A 26706-nucleotide genomic window follows, 5' to 3' on the forward strand; every position below is an offset into this window, starting at 1 on the left:
ATGAGGAGGTAGACAAGATAGTGAAACAGGCTCTTAAGCACACAAATATTGACATACATATACCCTTGAGTAAATCTGAAATTAAAGGTTTAATTAAAGTAGCTGTCAGAAAGATATGGCAAGAGAGATGGGATAAAGGTAACAAAGGGCGACATTTGTATAATATAAATAAACAAGTAGGACAAGTAAGAACTGCTTATGGTAATAGAAGGGATGATACAGTTATATCTCGATTGAGAATTGGACACTCTACTCTTAATAAATCCCTCCAGATGATAGGAAGACATGAATCTGGTCAGTGTAATCATTGTGGACTTCCAGAAATTGTAGCGCATGTGCTGATTAACTGTAGGGCATATGAAAGGGAAAGAATACAGTTAAAAGAGGACTTAAAATCTGACGGCATTAATTCTATGGCATTACTGAATGTGTTAAACAGTTCTCATAAAGGTTATAAAGCTCTCATTAATTTTCTGAAAATAACAAATGTATATAATAAAATATAGGTAGAAGGAATTTTTATTTATATTTTTTATTAGCATTTCCTTGATATCATCGCCTCACACTCCATCCCAGTAGGTGGCGGAATATGCACCAAAAGCTGGTTTGCCAACCGCCATTAAACACAAAAGAAGAAGAGGCAGAAGAGTGACGCCATCGCGTTGTTTGGCAATCGCTGTACGTGTCGAAAGAAAGCTTAGACTGGTCGAGAGTCCAAATCCAGGCCTTCAGAAAAACAGCAGACGGGAAGAGACACACGCTCACATCTTATGGTAATAAAACGAGCCTAATGTTTATAGAATGCCGAGAAATAGTGTGTGTGACTGAAGAGATTGTGAGTAACGTTAATCGTAACGCAATGAGCGCGTCGCGGAAACGAAGATTAAAACGCACGTCACGATCCGAGGCTTTGAGAACCGAACGCGATCAGCTACAGATCACCTCTGCGAGCTCCAGCTGCTGTTACAACACGCTATTCAATGCGTTTCGAATGCCTGTTTGACTGTCCTGATGGAGTGTGTGTGAGAGAGTGTGTTTGGGTGTGTGTGTGAGTGTGTGTGTGTGTGTGAGAGAGTGTGTGTTTGGGTGTGTGTGTGTGTGCTGATCGAGTGCTTCAAGTTAGTGTCACAGCGGGGTTGATCATCATATTTGTTTTTGTAGTTGGTAAAAACAAATATGGTGTTTTCGGTGTACTTTCGTTATGCTGCGACAGTCAAAGATTTGTGTAGCCTTTTACTTTCACTATCCATGAGGAAGTTCAGTGTTGATCTTTCGATGACTTCATGTCCGTAATTCATGTGTGTGGATTGAAATGACAGCTATTTAAAGGTGTTTAGTAAATATCTTTATTTGCTCCGTCCATTTCAGCGTAATGTAGGCTGATGGTTGTGTAATGTTGTGGCAGATCTCCAGGTGAGGCCAAAGGTCAGGCTGCCTGTACTCTGGAAAACCATTTACGTGTGAAAACACTTATCGTGGAATAATGGTCTGATTAACATTTACCAAGGAGTAGAAACTGTCAAAGCAAGGAATGAAAAAAAGAAGAAATGATAATGTTTCACAGTGAACTTTCATAATGACATCATTTCCTGCAATCCTTTCATGACAAGTAAAAAATGTGACCTTTAACACAATATTTTGATTCACTGCATATTTCTATTACTTTGTTAAATTTGTCAGCTATTTTTTTTATTATTACTCTTAGGTAAACTATCCTTGATAGTTTTTGTCATATTTAGTCAACCTTATCCTGCTTTTCTTGGTCAAGTTTTAGTTGACAAAAGGTCTGTGTAGTATTTAAGTATTTGAATGCCTTGTCCAAATACCCACACTTGCGGTCTTTGCACTTGACCACTTGACCACTTCTATGACGTATTTCCTGTATTTGGTCCAAGTGTTCAAGTGAGCAAGAAGATCACAAGTGTGTGTCGAACTTTTCATTACCTGATGGGACACACTTGTAGTGTTCAAGTTCGGTAAAAGGCAGATTCGAACCCGGGTCGATCGCGTCAAAAAGACCACGGTGTGCGCTTTACCATCTATGCCACTGAAGCTGACGATTAAGTGCCATCTTTTATAGTGTTGACTATCCCTATAACACATTTATAGTCCTTCCGTTTCCACCATAGTCCTTCCGTTTCCACCATACGCCTTCCGTTTCCACTAGGGATGCACCGATATGAACATTTTGGCCGATACCGATAACCGATAATTCTTTATTTTTGAAAGCCGATAATACTCATTCCGTTTCCACCATAGTCCTTCCGTTTCCACCATAGTCCTTCCGTTTCCTCCATAGTCCTTCCGTTTCCACTATACGCCTTCCGTTTCCACTATACGCCTTCCGTTTCCACTATACTCCTTCCGTTTCCACCATACTCCTTCCGTTTCCACTATACTCCTTCCGTTTCCACTATACGCCTTCCGTTTCCATTATACGCCTTAAAAAAAAAAAAAAAAGTTATTAGACTATATATTCCTTTGGTGTAGCAGATGTTCACTGCTCGTAGTGAACAGGCCCATTTGATTGGTAGGGCGGGGTATTGTTCAAAAATTTTCGATACTGATTCCTGAACGATACTTTTTTTCAATACCAATTTTATGAAATCCTTTTGAACAAAATTACATTACGCATTACCTCATAAAACTATTTTCTCAGCTTGTTAAGGTTTTTACAGACTCGGACTCATCTCCTGCGCCACTGCACAAAGCAACAAAAATGTTCATTAAACTTCTGCGTTAAGTTCTGTATAGAAGAATCCCAGAAAAATGTTTCTACAGATGAAACATGAAGCTAATAAACACGATTACGACAGTATATGAGTTGTATGTGATTTTCATGAGATTCCTCCTATTTTCATAATACAGGGTGTTTACATGAGAAATGCTTAGCAGGTGTAGTGATTAGCTTGATATAGAAGGCTACAAATAGCATATTTCAGTAACATTTATATGACAAAAAAAAACACACTAGAACGCAATCTGAAGTTATTACAAACACTCGATGGTGGTTTAAAGTGAGTTTTGAGTAAAAGCATAGTATAAATTTAATGTCTTGTGTAGTATGATGCTACAGTGTGCATGAATGGTCACGTCCATGCGTTTTCCTTGATTCCTCGCCAGAGCCTATCACTGATTTAGGCATATAAAGCATGCTGCATGCTTATTGGCTCACTGACTTTGATGAGATTAACCCCTTAGGTATCAAAATTTGGTACCGAACAACAAGACATTTTTCGATACTCTGGTATTGAGGCAATTCGGTCGGTGCCTAAAAAGTATCGAACTCTATATGCAGCCCTATTGATTGGTTCTGATGGATTTCGGGTCAGTGATGTTGTTTACACAGATGATCAAGAGTAGTGAAAAATTGCTGCTTCTGTTTTCTGTGTCTTCATGTAGGTTGTTTCCTGTGATCACTAAAGCAGCAGAAAAATGAACGTGTTTGATCGCACCATAAACTTTGATGCTCTCTTTAAGTTCTCTCAAATGTAAGTGTGTTTTGATCACCTCAGTGTCATTTTTATGCTTGTGCCGGTCTGTTTGATAGTCATGACATAATACTGATTTCATTGTATCTACACTGTAATAGCTAGAATTGTATAAAAAGTTGTAGCAGAAGGAATAATGTGTTAAAGCTGTTGTAAGTGTCAGCACTGAAGTGTTGTTCTGATTCGTATCTGTCTGTGTGTTTCTCTGGTCAGCTCTCACTCGACTCAGCAGCACCTGAAGAATGTTTACGCCAGTCTGGCTGTGTGTATGCTGGTGGCAGCCGCCGGCTCCTACGTCTACATCATCACCAGTCTGTTTCAGGTAACAGCTCTATGCTTCGCACCTCACACTCGCAGTTGGGTTTGGAAGTAGGTTTCATGTATGTCATGGTATTTAAATTGATGGTAACCATACCATGTGTTTGTTTTTTCAGTGGTATTGAAAAAAATTGGCAACACGTTTCATGTACTTACTATAGTCAAAACATTAAATTATGCATAATTACTAGAGCCCGACCGATATATCGTTTTGCCGATATTATCGGCCGATATGAGCATGTCGCCGATATGAAATTTTTTTACAGAACATATAACGCAGATAAAATTCTTGAAATGGTGTAATTACTTAGTTTGTTCAGCGCTCCATTGTTTGCTACTGGCAACCTGGATGAAACGCTTTAAAGCTTAAATTCGGGGGAAATGGTCTGCTCGAGGAACCCTCTCGAATGCGAATCGAGTGTACGTCTAGAGACCCGCTTTCGAATGAGACCACCCCCGCATCGATAGCCCCGGGGTTCGGGAGTTAGGGGTGGTTAAATTCCCGGTGCCGACTGATCTAGCGATCCCAGGGGGCTACCGACGCGCGGAGGGTGGCGTTCGAGAGGGCTTCTCGAGCTGAAGGGATCCCCCGAATTTGGTGGAGATCCGCCGGCGTGTTCGTGAGATAGCGACACCAGCCAACACTTTCACTTCAGTAAGGAGGTCTCTTGTTCAGGCAGCATTCACGCGTTGTCTTATTCGACCGTAGGTGCCCTGCGAAGTAGACTTCACATGATATTCCGCCATGATTCCAGTTCTACTGTATTCTATATACTGTATAGTACCAGTCAAATATTTGGACCCTCGAATGGGAAAGCCAAACTTTTGACTGGTACTGTACTATAATATACACAAAGAATATCGGCCGATATATCGATATCGGTATCGGCCCCAAAAAACCCATATCGGTCGGGCTCTAATAATTACATATAACTAACCCTAAACCAAAACTTAATCCTTATATGGTAAGCATATGTTATTAATTTATATTATTCAGTACCTAATTGTGTAATTGCTCTGTAAGAAGGACTCCTTAAAATAAAGTGTAACCAAACAATGTACTGGTCTGCCTATTAGCTAGAAAAATTACGTCTAGAGAGGGGCTTCTTTACTAAACCTGTTAATATTGTATGAATATAAATCTGTCAGGGAAGACAAGTTTTTTTTCTGAAAGTTACCTCGTGTAGTTGACATGTTTGTATGTAAGTGAGTTTTGTTCATTCATGACCAAAAACACTAAATAAAAGCATGCATAAGGTGGCATGCCATTCAGTAATAAAGCATCAGGGCATGAGATTCCAGTGTAGACGGCTGTGAGGACAGTTTCCAGTTATTGCAGTGATCACAGAGTGTCGCATTCGCTTTCTGAACACCAGATTGTTAATGTCTGAACTCTGAACATAAAGAACATTAGATATCATCCGCATATACAGTGCCTTGCAAAAGCATTCATTTTTTTCACAATATTGTTATGTTGCTGCCTTAAGTTAAACTGCTTTAAATGACTTTTTCGCATACATTTTTACACTTAATACACCATAATGACAAAGCAAAAAACAGATCTGTGACAACATTGCAAATTTATTAAAAAGGAAAAACTGAAATGAGTACATTGCTTAAGTATTCATACCCATAACTTTTTAATAAATTTGCTAAATATTAATATAGTTGTCACAAATCTGTTTTTTTGTTTTGTCATTATGGTGTATGGACTGTAGACTGTTATGAAAAAAAGTAATTTAAAGTAGTTTAACATAAGGCAACAACATAAAACATGAAATAAAAAAATGAAGGGGAACGAATATTTTCACAAGGTGCTGCAGTAGAGCATATAATACTGCAGGACCTCACCTGGTGGACAGATTCGTGTAAAGCGGATCTCTAATATGCGTTATCGTGATATTGTCTTTCAGGGTGGGCTGACCATGCTTGGATCACTGGCTATGATGGGTTGGCTTGCCATGACCCCTCACAGCCCTCAGACAGAGAAGAAGAGGTTGGCCATCCTCGCTGGTTTTGCTTTCTTCACAGGTGAGAAGTTATTTACATTTTTTTAACAGCTTCTTTTCCTAGATCATGTTCAAAAAACTTACTGTATCATGTCAATCCTCAAACAGGTCTTGGACTCGGCCCGCTTATGGACTACGTCATTAGCGTCAACCCGAGGTAATATTCCCAGAGCAAAGGGTTTACTTTCTATTGGGCCAATCTTAAAAAAAATCAGCCGTACTTTGATGAGCTGCTTCTTTGAGCTGATTGTTAAAGCAATAGTTGTCCCAAAAATGACAATTTTCTGAAAATGTACACACCTTCACCCTTAGACCCTTTTGTTTCTTCATGGAAACAGATTTTGAGCATTGAACGTAGCATTGCATCAGTGTCTCAGCAATGGATGCTCTGCAGTGAATGGGTGCCGTCGGAATTAGAGTCCAAACAGCTGATAAAAACATCACAATAATCCACAAGTAATCCACACCACTCCAGTCCATCAGTTAACATCTGGAGAAGACAAAAGCTGAAACTAATCCAGCATTAAGACATTTTAACTTCAAACTATTGCGTCTGGCAAAAATATGAGTCACTTCCTCCAGTGAAAAAGTGGTCTGGTCTGAATCAGGAGAGAAATCTGCACAGATTGAGCACTGTTTAAACAGTCCAAAACAGCTCTAAACAAATATTTGGGTAGATTTTGGTGTGAGAGACAACAGGAGACTGACTTTTACTAGAGGAAATGTTATTATTGATTATGGACTATTTTTGGCAGAAGCAAAGAGTTGAAGTTAAAAAGACGTCTTAATGGTGGATTTGTTTCTTACAAAGACAGCTTTTGGCTTCACAAGACGTTAATTGCTGGACTGGAGTCATGAGGATTACTTTTAAAGGTGCTGTAGGTAATATTTTGACTGCACTAAAGCATAAAAACACCATAATATATTTGCAGGTATTCAGAAATCATGCTAAGTTCCCATACTTGTTTCTCCGAAAAAACAATGCTACAGCCAGATATTCTACTTTGAAAATGTGCATTCCGTGTTTGTTTTGGTCTGTGTGATTCTGCCCACTTACAGTTTACCCAATAGGATTTCAACACCCCGGATTGCCAGAGAGCGGAAAACTGTGTATTATAGCCATAAAAGTGAGCAAACGAGTCAGAGATTGCAGATTCTACCAGACCTAAAAAGCCTCGGCATCCATATAAAACGCTCCGTGACAACAGGCATATTAAAACGTGAATAAATCAACTCATCAGTTTACAGTATAAGGTTCGTCACCTTCCATTGTCAGTTGCGCTCGTTCGTGTTGCGTGTCCTCAATAGGGTTGGGTACCGAAACCCGGTACCAATGTGGCACGGTACCTATGTTACCGGTATGTACTAGAACCGAATCAGAACGCAGATTTCGGTGCCATGCCGGAGCGATCGATTGAAATATGTGTCCTCTGGTTCTTCGAAACGGACGTAAGAAGCATCATCACCGGCACCGCACGTGAAAAATAATTTCCCGACTGAGAAAATGCACCTGAACTCAAGTCGGAAAGCTCTAATAATATAAATCCAACACATCTTTGTAGTAATGAGAGTGTCCATGTTGTTTTCACATTCTGACTTAAAAGCACAACTCAGGAAACGAGCACATCCGAGGAGCGCGTGAATGCAGTAATTACACTTGCTCTGATGGCAGCAGGTAGCCTTCCGTTAACTAAGCTAAACATGCTTAAATTAACATGCCTAAAGCTAAACTTCCCTTGTATTCACATTTCTAAACCTGTTGTCCAACAAAAGAGAACATTATAACCTTTTTACTCCACAACACCAGTCAAATGCTTCCTTTTGTGATCTGATGTGGCTTCTTGTCACAGAATGAGGCAAAAAAAATTTGTTCCATATGCTACTTTAAAAAGAATACATCGATTAGCAATAGATTATAAATTAGGGTGACCATACGTCCTCTTTTCCCCGGACATGTCCTCTTTTTGGACCTACAAAAATGTGGATTTCTTAATTGCCCAAAATTCATGTGTTTATAGTGCTAATGGCCAATCCATCATTTTTAATAAGTATCAGTTTAGGCACCGGAACCGTTTTAAAAGTATCGATTTGGGACCGGTATCGAAAAAAACCCAAACAATACCCAACCCTAGTCCTCAATCTGACAACCCGCATGAGCGTTGAGTCCGAGGAGGAGGGGGTGGGAAAAACAATATTTTGAATTTAGACCACCATTATTACATACTGCTAGTGCTGGGCGGTATACCGGTTCATACCGAATGCCGGTGTTTATTTTTGTTATGATATGAATTTTTAAAATACCGCAATAATATAAATATATTATAAATATTAATTATACCATGAATTATAAATATGAACATGCACTTTTTTGTTTGTTGTTTTTTTTAGTTAGTTACTCAGACGCAGGCAGTGCGCTGCATGAGACAAAAAAGTAATATGGCCAAAACAACCGCATGCATGTTGATTTTATCAGACGATGCCGCGATTATAAATGAGAGTGACTCCTGGTTAACATGTATTAAAAGGGGTCGTGTTTAGTCACTATTTAGTGTGGTATTTTTTGACAATATTCACTCATCATGACAGTAAAATAGGGCATTCTAAGTCAATATACTGCAGTATTTCCTCTCAATCAGTAGAAGATATGGTTAACACCCGGTCATGCATGAAAAAAAGAATTTATTCGCGGTCTGGCGCAGACTGATCTAGCGATCCCGGGGGGCTACCGACGCGCGGAGGGTGGCGTTCGAGAGGGCTCCTCGAGCTGAAAGGATCCCCCGAATTTGGTGGAGATCCGCCAGCGCGTTCGTGAGATAGTGACACCAGCCAACACTTTCCCTTCAGTAAGGAGGTTTCTTGTTCATTTACATTTTACATTTACATTTAGACATTTAGCAGACGCTTTTATCCAAAGCGACTTACAAATGAGGACAATGGAAGCAATCAAAATCAACAAAAGAGCAATGATATGCAAGTGCTATAACAAGTCTCAGTTAGCTCAATGCAGTACACGTAGAAAGTTTTTTTTTTTTATTATATAAGAAATAAAAACAAAACATAGAATACAAAAAGATTAAGCAAGTGTTCGTTTTTTTTTTTTAAGAAAACAAGCAGTAAATTAATATATAATATACACACAGAATATCGGCCGATATATCGGTATCTGCCTTTTTTTTTTTACTCCCCAATATCGGTATCGGCCCCAAAAAACCCATATCAGTCGGGCTCTAGTGATTATACACAATATCATTATTGGATCGCAAGTGAAATGCTGACTCTGATCCATATTCAGAGGCATAGAAGCAGCTTTAAGTCTGATTGCATTTTGAATTGGCGTTCTCAGAGTTGCCGTTTTTTTCCGATGATTTGCTTCTTCTGTAGTCTTGATATAAAAGCATAAATAAATAAAGAAGCCCTAGTCTCAACAATTGTGCTATTCATTGTTGTAGCATCATCCTGACTGCTTTCCTGGGCACCTCTGTCATCTTTGCCTGCTTCACGTTGAGCGCCCTCTATGCCAAGCGCAGAAGTTATCTCTTCTTGGGAGGTAAACATTAAAACCTCTGCTAGTTCAGCTGATCATTGATTTTAATTTGACCTGTAATTTTGTTTTGATTTATTTTTCTTCAAGGCACTCTGATGTCAGGGCTGATTGTTCTTCTGCTCGTCTCCTTCCTCAATATGTTCTTCGCCTCAGCCATGGTCTTTAAGGTATATGATGTGACTGTATGAAAGCAGGCGATGAAGTTGTGTGACTTTGTGTAACAGTTTTGTTGTTGTTTCAGGCTCATGTGTATCTGGGTCTGGCCATCATGTGTGGCTTTGTGCTGTTTGACACTCAGCTAATCATTGAGAAGGCAGAAATGGGAGACAAAGATTACATCTGGTAAGGCATAGAGGTTTACTGCGTTTACCAATATATTAATAATTATCATCATATAATGTAAGGTGTATGGTAAGGCCTGTTGTGTAAAAATGGAATGAATTAATAAATAAATTAGTTGATTAGTTGTTGCTAAAAATTAATTTATTTAATATTTGCTAATTAACCATTCTAACATGCACTAGCTAAAAGGCATTGTTTGTATTTTGTTTTTAAATGAAGGCATTGTGTTGACCTCTTCCTGGACTTTGTGACCATCTTCAGAAAGCTTGTTATCATTCTCTCTATGAATGAGAAGGTATTTGAAACATCATAGCTTTGCATCAGCTCTGTGCTGTCAATAACACAATCATTATTTCTGTTTTGTTCCATGTTTAACTTGTTTATTTTTTTAGGAAAAGAAGAAGGAGAAGAAGTAATTTTCATAAGAGTGAAAACATCTGTGAGCTGAATACATGTCAGCAGCTTCATTATGAATATGATTACATAATTTGATTGTTTAATGTGATTTGAAATGGTGTCTTAATTTTATTTTTGAATAGTTACTGGGCTTTGGATATGTTGTCAGACTAATGATCTAATGTTTGACTAGATTTTGAGATCTTATTTAAAAGCTTAAGTTGAACTTAAATTTTTTTTGACTTACTGCAACTCTCTGAAGCAGAATTCAGAGCTCTGTAGAAAAGGAATCTCATGGAGTCTCATTAAAAAACAAAACAGATTTAATATTGTTCATACAATTTGAGTGTAATGGAGTTGTTGCCTGCTAGATGATAGAAGACTTTCTTACCCCATACTCTGAACAATATCAAATTGTATATCATAAATACATTCTAATCATAACATAGTTGTCTCACTAAACTGCTTTTTTGTGGTTATAGCATTGCTTCATTTATATTTTTTCTTTGTTGCCACATTGTCACATTAAATTGGTTTTGTAGCTGCTAGTGCCAGTTTTATTTTGATTTAGTCAAGTCTAACTTTAATGCATTTATCAGTGAGATCACAGATGAGATTATTTTATTCATAAATATTGTGCATCTTAAGTCAATAAATGGTGCCACAGATTGCAATTGTGATCCTGTGACTACTATATTAAACCTTAAGCTGATAAGTATACATTGAGCATGTTCAATTCTTCTAATACTTATAGTCAGAGGACCGAAACTTTCAGATAAGCAGATGTTTTAACACAGCCCTCTACGAACACCTTGGCAATTGATTCGCCATTGGCTAGTAAATTTTTTTGTTTACTCGCCAGACTGATAAATATATACATACACGTATACATATATATACACACACACACACATACATACACACACATACATACACACACACACACACACTGGCGAGTAAAGTCTGAGAATTTATTAGCCATTGGCTAATATTAGTCATCATTTAGTCGCCAGAGTGAAGATTTAGTCGCATATGCAAGTGATTTACTCGCAATGTAGAGGGTTGTAACATTATATCATATGTAACGACCAAAAGCACTTTTCATTCAATACTTTATGTGCTGATTCACATAGTGTCTGTATGTACAAGAGATGCCTATATCATTTAAATACCAAGGTAGTTAACAGAATATTCTAGGCTATTCCTGTGCTCAGCTTTATGGTGGGGCTTCTCTCTGACCAGTGGAGAAAGTTTTGCTGTTTTGATTGGATATTTTTGGATTAACACAAACAAATGTGCAATGGCATCAGATAAGATATTGGGACAAGTTTCAGACACCTCTTAAAGGGCAAGATAACCCCAGTACCAAGCCAGGAAAGGAGAGGACTTGCTAATTCTTATCAACTAGCTAACTGCCCTTCAGCCATCTTCAATCACACGCCAAAATTTGGGTCAGGGTGGCCATAAAGTTCCTAAAGACCTGTAGCATGGGAATTCTCTGGTCGTGCAACAGCAGCTTCATTATGAGCATGATATAAAATACTATAAAAGTCAATGGTTACTCTTTTTGGTTACCAACATTCTTCAAAATTCTTTTGTGTTCAACAGAATAAAGAAACTTATACAGGTTTGGAAAAAGCAGAAGGTGATTAAATGATGACGGAATTTTAATTTTTGTGTGAACTATCCCTCTAAAGGCCTTTCTACACTGAGCGCGGAAAAGCGAAATGAATATTGGATGCGATGACGCACTGGAATAAAACAATAGATTTCTCTGGATGCTTCCACATAGACCGCGAACATTCGCGCAACGAAAATGCGAATGTTTTTTTCGAACCAGTCCGACGAATCTTTTCAGTTTAGCAAAGCGAAAACATGGCCGTCCAATAAGATTTATTCTCACATGTTCTTTATACAGAATAACATTTCTATTAATTATCTGCTGAATTATGTGATCTGTAGAGCACCGTCCGTTTTCCTCCACGTGCGCGAGTGTTATGAGTCAGAGCGCGTTATCTCTTTTTTACACATGAAATATGAAAGCAAATAGACATGATTATGACGATATATTTTCTGTATGTGTTTTGTATGCAGCTCATGGTATTTTTAGAGCAATAAAGGATGTTTATTACAAATATCATCAGTACTACCCCCCCCCCCCCCAAAAAAAAAACCCTGGACAAAAAAACTTGCAAAAAACACGGAAATTAAACACAGGGAAGGGATGCTGCTTACTGTTTGTTTTGGTCCAGTATTCTGTCACGGGTGCACTGCTGAGCGGAGTCAGGAGCAACGAACGGAGAGAGACGAGGAGTACATCAATCCAACTGGGTTTTTAATTCACACAGAACACTCACGCAATACAGGTAGATATGAACATACACTACCGGACGCTGGAGCACACACAGGGAACACTATTTATACCCATGACAGGATGAGGAGAGGATGAGACACACCTGGGATCAATAGACATAAAATGGGGAACACCTGGAATCAAATAAACCTAATCAGGACAGGAACAGGAAACTAACCAAATATGGGCGTAGGAAGGCACATGGGGAGCAAGACACACAAAACACGGAACAAAGTCTAACAGCATGACTTACTCGTCAGAAATGATCTCCTCCGCTGCGAATCACGTTCTTCTTCTGAGGTAAATTCTGGCTTATTCCTCTCAGCGCGTCTTCTTCCAGAAACGAACAGTATCCGTGATGAACTTGATGAATCTTCACACTTTGTTTACGGAGGTGATGTGTGTGTTTACAGTCTCGCGCGTCTCACGTGGATGATTACCGTATGAATAGTGCATGCTGCGTAGGGGCGTGATCACATTACAGATAATGAGCTCAGACGGGAAGGACTGTACCTTGCATTGGTTTCACATGGATTACAAATATTATCAGATAATATTTGTTTTTGATAACAACTTCATTTAAGTTGTTACTTCATTTAAAAGCAGACACTTCAAGCTTTCTATAGATATATTTCCCATGTCTGTGTGTGAAGTATTCACTGAGTTTTGGTTCATTTTAGTGACGCATATCAGAAAGATTTTCGTGGAGACTGAAAAGGCTGAAAGCGCACCCTGTTTATTTTCACTATTTTACAAAAACACAATGTTTTGTTGATATTGTGAGTGTACACAAATAAAAGCAGACCCTTCACAGATTCAAATGATGATAAGGATTATGAATCCATTATCCGCTAATAAAGCTGTTCATCCGGACCGGATCCGATCCGGACCCATTCATGAAGCAACTCATCTGAACCATATCCAATTCGGACCCGTTGTTGGAGTAGCTCATCCGGCCTGGATCTGATCTAAACCCATTCATTAAGTGGGTCTATACCTTATTCAAAATGGTTAATCTGGCCAAAACTAGCTATAGAAATATCTAAAATAGAGCTGACAAACATATAGACTAGACTGCTCCATAAAAGCTTAAATATTTCATATGTCTACCTTTATTAATAAACCATAAAATCATTCAAAACTTGAAAAAAATCTAAACTTTCCTTGGCCAATAACAATGAAACATTCTATAAAAAGTAGGCAATTACAGACTGTAAATACATTGAATAGGTTTTACAGAAAAATAAAATGCAACCATAAATTGTACAAAAAACATTGTTTTATTTAATGGAAAAACTAAAACTAAAATTAGTATAGATTCAGTTCAATAACTTTATAAAGTTAATCTTTACAAATGAAATTAGTTTAATTCAGCTATAAGCAATTCTACAGCAGACAAAAGTTTCATTATTCACTTAGTGTCAGCTTGATATTGACTTAATTTCAATATCAGTGAAAATGTTGCAAAATTCATAAATTATTAAACAAAGTCAATTCGGCAATAAAGCAGCTCTGGAGAAAAGAGTGATGTCATAATCCAGCTCAATTCCATTCAAGTTTTGTCATTATGCAATAGTGTCAGTACAGTCAAATCAGTAATATTACAGAATATTCAGTGTCTTTTAAACGTGTGTTTTAAAAGTCTTTTAAACTAATCTAGCCAGAGGTGACATTGGAACCCAAACTTCACCAGGTGACTGAAACGGAGAAAAAAACCTTGGGAGAAACCAGGTGTAGTTGGCTCAGCTCTCCTCTGGCTAAATTAGCAAAAATTATGATTTCACTAGTCAGATTATGGACTGATGTCATTGAGAATATTTCATCCAGCTCCTACTGCTTGAAGATCAGGATGTCACGCCGGTATTTGGTCAGAGGAGAAGTTGTAGTCTGTCCAGCAGGGCTGCCGTTTAGCCAGCAGTGGACGACTGGCTTAACAGTGACTAAGCTTGATAAAACTGCATTGTGGTGCTAGCAGCTCCTGGGTTGACAAGTTCATTGCTGGCCATAGGGATCTGTGCAGAGGACTTGTCTGTTCTTGTGGTCTTTGCTCAGAATCTGTGCTGATGGCTGTCAAGTCGTGATGTTCATTTGTCGTGGTCATTCAGGGATGCGTTGTGGTCGTCTCAGGGTGCAGGTCCACCATCTGGTCTGGATACGAACCGGATCTGGCTGACTATGATAACCTTAGGACAAGGATGAGACTTAAAGATTAAAATAAGTAACAAGTATTGGTGTTGACTTTTTCTCACAGCACCTGTAATCACACAAGTACAGTTTCATACAAAATATCATGAACCACAAATGCCACAACCACAAATGTTTAAGTTTTAAAAGGATACACATAACCACTGCCCTTTAAAACAAAAGTGTAACTGACATTTAAAGAAGTTTGACATTTTGGGAAATGTGCTTATTTGCTCATTCTTGCCTGGATTTATTAGAAAATCTCTCATGTCTAAATGGTAAACATAAAGATACAGCCAGCCAGCTGGTTAGCTTAGAGTCAAGGCTGGAAACAGGCAGAAACTGCTGGCCTGGCTCATTCCAAATTTCAAGTTCTGTAGCGCGATGACATACTGAATTAAATTCAATACATAGTTAACATTGTAACACACATGTATAGGGTTAGTTTATACTATTTATCCAATACATTTAGCTTTTAAAGCTAAGATCATGTGGTAGTTCATCAGTGCTATCCAGTATGTCAGTTGAGCTGCAGGCTGCAGTGAGGACAGTTTCCCAAAGCTAACAAAATTCACAGAAGTGTAACAAGGGGTTTTGAAATGGAACTATACTGTAAAATAAGACCAGCTGTCTTTGTGAACCATTGTCAGTATTAGAGAAAATAGCCAGCTAAATCAAGTTTAAAATTATATTTAATCTTTCTTTACTCAGGCAGCAGGAAAGACCCCAAAAAAGACTGGTGCCACTTGTGAATAAGCTGTAGGCTGCAATTATAACATTACAACATTATATTATTATTATTAAGATGCTCCTCATTTAACTCATCTTTCCGAATGGGATTTTAACCATTGGGAATTACAGGATCGGGTCTGTATAGACACAGACAGACATTCAGTAGGTCAAAGACAAAATCCTCCACAGTACAGAGCGGAAAAGGCAGTGAGGCAAAGATATGATGAGGGAGGTGAATTTTAGTCAAAGTTGTCCACATTCTCTGAGTTATAACTTGAGGATAATATTGCTGATTTAAAGGAGACATATTAAGTCTCTGGTGTCCCCAGTATGTGTCTGTGAAGTTTCAGCTCAAAATACCCCACAGATCATTCATTATATAATTTTGAAAATGCCTATTTTGAGTGGAAACAGAAACACGCTTGTTTTCGGGCCTGTCTCTTTAAATGCAAATGAGCTGCTGCTCCCCGCCCCCTTTTCAGAATAGAGCTGCGCCTTTACAGCTCGTATTTGGTTCAGATTATCATGTTTATCGCGTTGAAATCATGCTTTTTAAACCATATGAGTTTAAACTTCTGATATACGGTTTTCTGAGCGCACACGTCCGAAGCACACGCACAGAAAGCGGCTGTCACGGCATGTGAGTACTAAACTAAGTTCTCATTCAGACACAAGTTTACGTTAAAAACACACGAGTTGCAAAAACAGTGGGTTATGTCTGTGAAGGTAAACTGCTGGGAAATAAATCGCATGTTTATTTTAGATCTTACAGTAAATAAATCAATAAATCCACTGCTCTGTCTCCTCTGAGGCTGGGACTCTAAACAGTGTTCTGTGCTCGTCTGTGCAGCCAAACACAGAACAGTTAGCATGTTTCGCTCAAACTTTCATCATGGCATTAGAACTAATACACTGTCGTCGCTTGCGAAAACACAATGACGGTGCTGTGGGTAAGGGGTGGTAATATTATAATGAGATCCCTTTGCCACATCACCAAGGGAGTGAAATCAGACGCGCTGGTTTTCTCAGATGCTTGCAGAAAAAGGCTTCCCAAAACAAAGTTACTGGGTTAATCTTTTTCACGTTTCTTTGGTTGGTAGATGCACCGGGGACCTGATTATAGCACTTAAAACCTGGAAAAGTCAGATTTTCATGATATGTCACCTTTAAAAACAAAGAAGAAGAAGAAAAAACAGCTTAAGAACTTGCTTGAGAATTATCACGTTTAAGTTTTGTCATCCATCTTGTAGTTACATGGCTTAATTGCAAAGAGGAACTGCTAATAGCTTTATAAACATACTAGCATCAATTTGCCAAAATGCAAACAAAAATGGCTCGAACTAATATACCAGAACCAAAAGTTTACTTAAACAAAGGTATAATGTTCTCTTCATTTCACCTGCAATTACCTTAAAGGGAAAATAAATTACCTACATATTCGCTCAGGACTGGATTAAAATGCGGATTTAAGGCAACTAAATCGCCAAACCAGAAAGAAAGAAATCCCGTCCAAATAAATTTGATAAATTTTACTCAAATCTACAATAATGCTAATGTGCTTTAAAGAGCTAACTTGAATTGCCACAATGTCGCATTTCATAATTAAAATAACAAACAAAGCTATTAACTACATTATCTGTTAACGGTAAAGTTATTGATATATGTAAATGTAAAAATAAAATATATTTTTACAGTACTTACCATGTTCTGTCCTCACAGTCCTGCCGCTTCTCCACTGAGACTCAGCGACGGTTCAACAAAGTGAGTCCGTCTGTAGTGAGTCCGCTAGTTGACAGTTTGCTGTCCGGAGACGGGGCAGATCTTGTGCGCATGGCAGTAACGACTGTGGCAATACAGTGGAACTGCCGACTTGAGCACAGATCCGCCCCGGAGTCTGTTGCTATCTGGGATTACACTTATATGTACGATCAAAAATGACGGAGCATTTTAAGTTCTTAACCCTCTGTTAAAGTATGTAGAGAGAATCTCCCCCTACTTAATTCCCTCTAAAACAGACACATACTGTTACAGGAAATGACTTATTTCATTAATTCATAGCAAAAACATTCTGTAAATGATCTTGCACATCCCCAGAACATTGTGTGTATCATTACTGTGTTGTATAGTGTTTTTGTATGGTATACTGTTTTATGCATGTATTATGATAGATCACTAGTTAATATAACCTCACCCATAACATGTTTGGTATCTATGAGCTCCAAATTACGTTTCCTGTTTGTTGATTTACATGACATTTTGCTAGCTCTGTGACATATTAGTATTATAAGAATCTTGAAGATTCTTCTCTTGAACACCCAATCGAGTTTCATATGCAAAACACCACGCTAGAGACAAAGGATCGTAAAATTTCCCTCCAAAGGTACCATTCCTCATTGGCTCACTCAAATCCTGAGGGTGTTACCCCTCACACTTTAAAGATCACTGATCACCAGATCAGAGTGCTTCTTTTACATTCTGAGAAGATGAGGATGCTGAGCTAGACGCCTTCTAGAGACCTTTACGTTTGTGCCAGGCTGCAGCCTTGTCTTTCCATTCACCAAAGATCCTCGAATTTTAGTTGATGTCTCTCTGGCTCTGCGCTCTTCTCTCATCACGTTCCATCTGGGAGAAAACTCTCCTGACCCCCACCGAGTCAGAATAACATCTTTTGAAGTTCATCACACTTCAAACCCAGAAGAACGTGATCGCGACTCCCGCACCACCGAACCTCCAAACCATCAACCCTTTCATCCAAGACTGCATCCAGACGCTCGTTCAACGGCCAAGGCAATGCAAGTATCGTACATTAAACTAAATGAAACAGAGGTTTAGCATAAGCTGTAGACCCCATTGTAAAGCATCCCTGATGGTTTCACTCAGGTGGTTAACTGACTCATTTTCCATAACTGCATTCTCTGGTTTCTCTAACAGTTTCATTCACTGCAACTCTGCCCATGTATGAGTGTGTGTATGTTTGTTTGTTTAGATTAGTTATGTGTTAGTGTTTATTTAATAAAACATTTGTGCACAAATTTCATGAGTTTCTGGTTGTCACCGCTTGTAAACTGATGTCCCTTTTACGATCCGATCTATAGCTACATGCTCTAATGCATTATTTTCTGTGGCCACGAAGTTGATATGAAATTACACTGAATGTTTGCTGGACGAACAGATTAATTGATTGTAATATTAATTCTGCTACAGTTACTACTGGCAGCTGAGGTAAAAAATTTTAATTAATTATAATTAATTGTAATTATTTATATACATTTCCCTTTTGAGCTAATTTGCTACATAGTATGGTGGAGAATGCAGGCATCGTTTTAAACATTATTTGCAAGCGGACTCAGTATCCGACTTGTGTGTTTGTCTCATGGGTTTTATTAACATCTTACACATGCATACCAGCTTCTGATAAACTCAGATAAACTATAGCTTGAATGCGCCTTACTACGAGCTGTAGAAAGTTTCCAATGCTATAATGCATGTTTAAATTGTACGATAATAAACCAACCTGATATTAGCAAAGACATCCTAATTTCTGTTGTTAGTACAGAGTAAGCCTCCTCTGATGAAGAAATCTCGGATTAGCAGCCCGTATAAATGGTAGCAGAATAAATTAATCTGTTCTTGGGCGAAGAAATCCCCACTTTCAGTTTTAAATGCTTGTCTTCTCTGATGAAGAAATCTCAGATTAGCTGCATGAATTAATCTGCGTGGCGAAGAAATCCCACTGGCAGTGATATTAAATCTGTCATTTTCCATAACTGCATTCTCTGGTTTCTCTAACAGTTTCATTCACTGCAACTCTGCCCATGTATGAGTGTGTGTATGTTTGTTTGTTTAGATTAGTTATGTGTTAGTGTTTATTTAATAAAACATTTGTGCACAAATTTCATGAGTTTCTGGTTGTCACCGCTTGTAAACTGATGTCCCTTTTACGATCCGATCTATAGCTACATGCTCTAATGCATTATTTTCTGTGGCCACGAAGTTGATATGAAATTACACTGAATGTTTGCTGGACGAACAGATTAATTGATTGTAATATTAATTCTGCTACAGTTACTACTGGCAGCTGAGGTAAAAAATTTTAATTAATTATAATTAATTGTAATTATTTATATACATTTCCCTTTTGAGCTAATTTGCTACATAGTATGGTGGAGAATGCAGGCATCGTTTTAAACATTATTTGCAAGCGGACTCAGTATCCGACTTGTGTGTTTGTCTCATGGGTTTTATTAACATCTTACACATGCATACCAGCTTCTGATAAACTCAGATAAACTATAGCTTGAATGCGCCTTACTACGAGCTGTAGAAAGTTTCCAATGCTATAATGCATGTTTAAATTGTACGATAATAAACCAACCTGATATTAGCAAAGACATCCTAATTTCTGTTGTTAGTACAGAGTAAGCCTCCTCTGATGAAGAAATCTCGGATTAGCAGCCCGTATAAATGGTAGCAGAATAAATTAATCTGTTCTTGGGCGAAGAAATCCCCACTTTCAGTTTTAAATGCTTGTCTTCTCTGATGAAGAAATCTCAGATTAGCTGCATGAATTAATCTGCGTGGCGAAGAAATCCCACTGGCAGTGATATTAAATTTGGGCGACGAAGAATCTTGCTACAGTATAATTATATTTAGTGGTTCATTTGAGCAATGTTCCTCATCTCCCTAAATTAAGGCCTTCTTGTAACTATCGCGTATCATTGTAGTCATTAAGATGATGCAACTGAATAGCGAATTAATGGTGTAATTCTAGCCTAGCTAACTAGTAATTTGCCATTGTCTGTGAAGTGAATGTGCTGTTTTGATTTGTGAATGAAGTTGTATGCGATACATCATAAGTGACACGTAAGTTTCCCATGCATATTTACAGCAGAGCAAGTTCTGCTCTATTTGCACGTGTTGTAAGCTTGCATCTGTCTCTTAGCAATGTCTGACCCCGGAAGGTGTGAGCAGGCTCTTCCGGTTCAATCTGATAACAGCGCACACGTCACAGACCCTTGTGTAAACAAACAACTGAGTGTAGCCAAAGCTAAAACTTTAGCAGCCGTACAGGCATAAAAGCTAAGCCCTTTACCTCAACTGTTAGCTTTTAGCATCTGACTAACACTTAGATAGGTGTGAGTGTAACTTTCAAACCACTCCTCTCTCTCTCCCTCACTCCTGGTTTCACTTCGTGTTTGTGCTATCACTTTCTGTTTAGATTCAATTAGGTCGGTCCCTCCCCACATACTTTGGTTTTATTTGTGCTATTTTTATTTTGACTTCATTCTGCCTCGCTTTGATTTTATTTCATTAATTTACCGTTGTTTAGCTTGAATGTACCAATTCAGCAAAGTTGATTTTAATTAAATCTGAGATTTAATTAAATCAATTTGTTTATTTATTTTTCCTTTTAGTTTCCTACAGCTATTAGGATCTTTTCATTTTACTTTTACCTTATTTTAGTTGATTTAAATATCACCATCTTCCCTCTCGGTATAGGATTATAGCAGTTCTAGCAACTGTTGTCTCCTTAATGAGCTGTACAGGTTATTAATAGCCCTAATTCATGTCTCTGTTCTACCCCTCCTTACTCCTCACACTGTAAAAAATTATCGTGATTTTAATGGTAAAAGACTGTACAAATGCCACAGTAAAAACCTGTTAAATGATTAATAGTAAGTTTCCTTACTATATACGGTGAATAACTGTAATAGATCTAACCTTTGTTTTCAAGAAAGTAGCCTCAGAGTCAACACTCACAGACTATGTCTGAAATCACACCCTACACTCATTCACTATTCCCTACATTAGTTTAGAGTCCACCTGACAGAGAGAATGAAAACTAATGAGTGAATTCAACCAATTATGAACAGCTGCTGTTAACAAGCAGAATCACTGAAGAAAGGAGCAAGAAATGAAACTACAACTGACTTCAGCCACAGCCTTAAATTAAATCAACTGAAATAAAACAGCAGATGATGATTAAACAACTCCACAAACAGCATTACCAGCTTCACTCATTACTAACCAGTTTGACTTTATTTCTGTTATATATCTACAAAACATTTTTGAGAATTAACCAAGGTGTATATTGTATTGAAAATGTTTTGTTTGACCTCACCATTTTGGCGATCAGTGGTTGCTTTAGTTGGGCTCTTGACCCTTGACTCTTTATTGTTAGTGTTTCTTTGCTTGTATTTGCCGGTTTGTAAAACTCACTTGTTATGACAAGTAAAGCTGAGAGAAATTGCAATGAAGTGGTTTTAATAACTATCAATGATGATGTAATGATCATTTCATGATGTGATTCATGATCTCAGTTTGTGTTTAACTATACAGGTAAATTAAATGTTGTTTATGGTACTAATATGACTCTACAAGGTAAGTTGACAAACTATTGTGAAAGATTTTAAAAACACTTTTATGCAAAAAACCTTTAGAGCTACAGTACCTTTTAGACACACACAGACATCAAGAATCAGCACATGAATCTCAACCACGGTGACTATTAATAAAAAAAAAAGAACATTTAAATCATGCCGCAATGCATGCTGGGTGCAGGTAAAAAACTCCCAGCATGCATTGCAGAATTATTATTTTTTTTATTGTCACCAATGTTGAGATTCATAGGCTGACTGTTGATGTCTGTATGTGTTTAAGTTCCGCCATAGTTCAAAACTTTTATTTGTGCATAATGTGCTTAGGAATGTTTCGCAATGATTGCAGTAGTATCAGTGGTACAATTCAAGAGTATTAGTAATATTTCACACACACTTAATAAGAGATTAAACATTAGGTAAGATCAGTGAATCTAGTTCATGATGGTCTTGACATCACAAACACCAGTTTTATCTAATCACAGATAATTTAGGCTTTTCTTGCTACAAAACTATGTTAAATAAAGACAGCTAACTAAATCAATCAAAGAAAAACTATTTTTTAAGAAGTCAAGGTTCAAGAGCCCAACTAAAGCAAACACTGATCGCCATTATGGTGACATCAAATGAAAGTACAACACCTAAAATCTCAATAAGAGCTTTTGTACACAAATGACGGAAATAAAATCACACTGGTTAGTAATAAGAAGCTGGTGATGCTGTTTGTGGAGCTGTTTAATCCTCCTCTGCTGAGATCTTGATCAATTTAATGTTTTATTTTCAGTAGATTTCTGCTTGTTAACAGGTGTTCTTCACTAATGCTTAGTCCTCATGTAATTATCTCATTAACTTCATCACTGCTTCAGTGTTACTTCAACTCTCTGTAGTGTGGACACATATAAGTGCTCTTTAAAACTGAGGATTTTGCTGTGGGATTAAAGGGGTTAAATGTGTGAGATGAAGAAAAACACTGTGAAATGTATTTGTAACAGAAATATACTGTTAATTTAATTTATGAATGCAAACTGTAAAAAAAACAGTAGATTACTGGCAACAACACACAGCTGCCGGTATTTCACAGTAAAATCAAGAAGAAAAAAAACAGCAAAATACTGTAAAACCTAACAGTCAACTTCCTGTTGTGTTTTGTGGGTCACCATTGTGCTGGAGAGCAGAGCCTGTGTTTAAGTAAAGGACGGACAGAGAAGCACTGATGTTATGCTGCTTGTTGTTTTATTTAAAGACAGTGATTGTGTAGTTACTGATGCAGTGTGAATCTTTTCAATTATTTCAATCACGCATGAATGTGTGCTGCTGTTATCTGCAAGATATTTGAATTGAATTTATGCTTTTAATGACTACGCATAAATCAGTAGATTTTACTTCATGGACTTAAGCAAAATAGTTCTCAATACCAATATGCTCGCATTACTTAAACATTATAAATATTACTTTATAAACAAATGCCAATTAGCCAATTTAAGTGCAGTCGGTTTCTGCAAATAAAATGAGTTAACTCAAAGGTTTGCGTATTAACATTGTATCAGTTAATGAAATACAGCTTTTCACTGTAAATTTAAACAGTTCTGTAAAACCTAAAATGTTGCCACCGTATTTTTCACAGTAAAGTTCTGGCAACCATATCTGCCGGTATTTTACCGTAAATCTTACGAATTTTTTTTACAGTGCAGCACCAGGCCTATTACATAAGGTACAGTTTCCATGCATTATGCTATAGGCCCTGAGAAGACTAGAAACACTTCCTATTGGTTCTGTTTATATACCTTAAGGTGTTTGATGTGTCCCTGCTAGCTTAGCTAACAGACCCCCTAGGTTTATGACCCTGCTGCAGCATCCCTTTGAACAAGTGACAACTGCTTAGTCATATCTCCTAGCTTAAACTAAATAAGGAAAGCCCTTCCTTCTCCCTCTGTCTCCGTCTGATCTTATTTCAGTTTTCTTTTATTTGATACCTTCATAGTGACAAAACTTGTGAACCATCATTGCTTTGAGTAATAGTTTGACCACAAGTATAGCCCAGTCATTAGCTGACCCCTGCTTACAGCCCCCTCAACAAAGTTACTCAAACGCTCTCTTTGTGTTCACCAACACAAAATCTTAGCACCCTACCTCACCTTACACGGCCTACAGAGCCGTTCCCCATACAGATAGCTTAACACTGTACGTACTTGCATTTGCCTTCTGCTTCTCTCTCTCTGGTGTTCCTACAAGTGTGCCAGTATGTCGCAGACATTCCTCAGACATCCAGCCCTGACAGCTCACCAGGACCACCTGGAAACCCAGCAGAGTACTGTGATGGACATCCTTCAGCCCAAAGCAGCAAATTATCTGCAACGGCAAAGAAAGGAACAGCGAGACTGCGACACAAGTGGACACCTGACACCCAGCCTGAACCACCAGGATCTGACCAGCATCATCCTCTCCTCGGCCCACACCCTCAAGGGCCTCAGACAGGAGGTAAATGAACTGAACCTGCAAGTCACAGAGTTCTACAGCGGTTTCTGCAAATAAAATTAGTTAACTCAAAGGTTTACATATTAACATTGTATCAGTTAATGAAATACGTTTTTTCACTGTAAATTTAAACAGTTCTGTAAAACCTAAAATGTTGCCACCGTATTTTTCACAGTAAAGTTCTGGCAACCATATCTGCCGGTATTTTACCGTAAATCTTACGAATTTTTTTTACAGTGCAGCACCAGGCCTATTACATAAGGTACAGTTTCCATGCATTATGCTATAGGCCCTGAGAAGACTAGAAACACTTCCTATTGGTTCTGTTTATATACCTTAAGGTGTTTGATGTGTCCCTGCTAGCTTAGCTAACAGACCCCCTAGGTTAATGACCCTGCTGCGTCTGATCTTATTTCAGTTTTCTTTTATTTGATACCTTCATAGTGACAAAACTTGTGAACCATCATTGCTTTGAGTAATAGTTTGACCACAAGTATAGCCCAGTCATTAGCTGACCCCTGCTTACAGCCCCCTCAACAAAGTTACTCAAACGCTCTCTTTGTGTTCACCAACACAAAATCTTAGCACCCTACCTCACCTTACACGGCCTACAGAGCCGTTCCCCATACAGATAGCTTAACACTGTACGTACTTGCATTTGCCTTCTGCTTCTCTCTCTCTGGTGTTCCTACAAGTGTGCCAGTATGTCGCAGACATTCCTCAGACATCCAGCCCTGACAGCTCACCAGGACCACCTGGAAACCCAGCAGAGTACTGTGATGGACATCCTTCAGCCCAAAGCAGCAAATTATCTGCAACGGCAAAGAAAGGAACAGCGAGACTGCGACACAAGTGGACACCTGACACCCAGCCTGAACCACCAGGATCTGACCAGCATCATCCTCTCCTCGGCCCACACCCTCAAGGGCCTCAGACAGGAGGTAAATGAACTGAACCTGCAAGTCACAGAGTTCTACAGGGAACTGACACCTGCTCAGCAAGAGAAGGCACAGAACAGATGCAAGGGACCTGACAGTATGGTGCAACAGAAGGAAATGACCAGTTTTCAGGAGGCTCTAACAGCTGATGGACAGCGAGCGCCACTGAAAAAAGCCATCAGACAAGACTTGGAAAGAAAACTGTTTCACACAAAATCACTGTTAAAAACAGCGTATGTGGAACTTAATGAGAGAGACACTAGCTAAGGGCTTAGAAGGCCATCTCCATGCAGCCAGAGCTGAAGTCCAAACCCTGAATCAGCAATTCTGCAACATTAAAGAGGAGCTTGACATGGCTCAGAAAAAACTGAAACAGTCATAATGACTGCGCATGGACTCAAATAAAAGTCACCCTGCTGCAAGTCACACTGCCAGCAGTGCAAACCCCCTCACCCCTGTAGGGCTGTCAAAATGACTGAAAAACTAAATTCGAATTTTGTACTTAAATATGATCAAAATTGAATTATATTCAAATTTAAAATGCATAATTTCAGTTAGGGTGAAAAAAAGCTTTTAGCTTCTCTTCTGAGGCAACAAGAGGGTGCATTGAGCAAAATATTACTAATGCACGTTTATTCAAAGCATAAGATAAGATGACTATCTGTGAAAAAAGTGCATGTTTAAAATAATGTTTATAAACCAATTATAATTAATTAAGTTGCTTAAACAACTATAAACAAAATAGCGTCATGTATGTATGCATAGTCTAATACAAAGGGCGGAAAGCCCATAACACAGAGTACATTTTTCATTTAAAAACACGAGTTTCAGTGGGATGGGGAAAAAACCCTTCCATAAAGTCTCGATATATGTTTTTTTCAAAGTTAAACTTGCATTATTTTTACATGTCTTTCTAAACATAAGGCTCCTTTGTGCGAGATGCGAGTGTAACTGGATAGGCTAACAAAAACATTATAATGAAAAGACACTTACATCGTCATCGCATCTCATGCTGCACTGATAAGGCTGCCTGATGCACACCTATAATTCGAATGCAATGTTTTTTTTGCTTTCGAATGTGGAATTTTATTTTAAATTCGATGAATATTCAAAATTCGATTTTTTTGGACAGCCCTACACCCCTGTACACAGATACAAAGAGGGAGCCAAAGCCTTCTGCTTGACACTTCACAAGTCAGTTTCCTGAAAACCTCTGCAGCCGCAGAAGGAAACGGATCAATTCAGACAAACTCTGAAACGACACATGGAGTGACACTCCATGTACCTGCGAGACATTGACTTTCACCTGCAGTCTTGGAGCAGTGTGAACCACCAAGATAGACTCTATCTGCTCTGGATCACCTCTAGCCCAGAGGTGCGACGCTTCCTGGCTCGACAGCCAGTACTACCAGCGGCTCAAACAAGCCATCATAAGGGAATTCTCAGACCCAGAGTCTGAACACGGACTGATCGCTGCCCTAGACACCAAACAGGGCCAGTATGAAACTCCACATGCTTACTACCACAGACTTCGACGAGCTTACTTC

At 38.4% G+C, this 26706-nt stretch overlaps 1 protein-coding gene across 1 annotated transcript; it reads left to right on the top strand.

Annotated features, from left to right (window-relative positions):
- The first annotated feature begins 624 nt into the window (after positions 1 to 624).
- On the top strand, positions 625 to 10396 carry LOC107698838 (probable Bax inhibitor 1). Its single transcript, XM_016499962.1, has 10 exons — positions 625 to 773; positions 3403 to 3491; positions 3705 to 3813; positions 5723 to 5840; positions 5927 to 5975; positions 9268 to 9365; positions 9450 to 9529; positions 9604 to 9704; positions 9924 to 9999; positions 10097 to 10396. The coding sequence occupies exons 2-10, from the start codon at positions 3436 to 3438 to the stop codon at positions 10118 to 10120; spliced, it is 711 nt and encodes a 236-aa protein (XP_016355448.1). The 5' UTR covers positions 625 to 773; positions 3403 to 3435; the 3' UTR covers positions 10121 to 10396.
- Positions 10397 to 26706: the final 16310 nt, after the last annotated feature.

Source organism: Sinocyclocheilus anshuiensis, unplaced genomic scaffold, assembly GCF_001515605.1.
Source record: "Sinocyclocheilus anshuiensis isolate Anshui unplaced genomic scaffold, SAMN03320099.WGS_v1.1 scaffold638, whole genome shotgun sequence".
Taxonomy (NCBI): Eukaryota; Metazoa; Chordata; class Actinopteri; order Cypriniformes; family Cyprinidae; genus Sinocyclocheilus; species Sinocyclocheilus anshuiensis.

What these genes read in the sequence shown, in the direction of transcription:
- LOC107698838 (XM_016499962.1), top strand. Translation starts at nt 3,436, where the DNA reads ATGAACGTGTTTGATCGCACCATAAACTTTGATGCTCTCTTTAAGTTC. An exon ending in TCATCACCAGTCTGTTTCAG is followed by an intron (nt 3,814 to 5,722) that starts GTAACAGCTCTA and finishes ATTGTCTTTCAG; the next exon opens with GGTGGGCTGACCATGCTTGG. An exon ending in CCTCAGCCATGGTCTTTAAG is followed by an intron (nt 9,530 to 9,603) that starts GTATATGATGTG and finishes TTGTTGTTTCAG; the next exon opens with GCTCATGTGTATCTGGGTCT.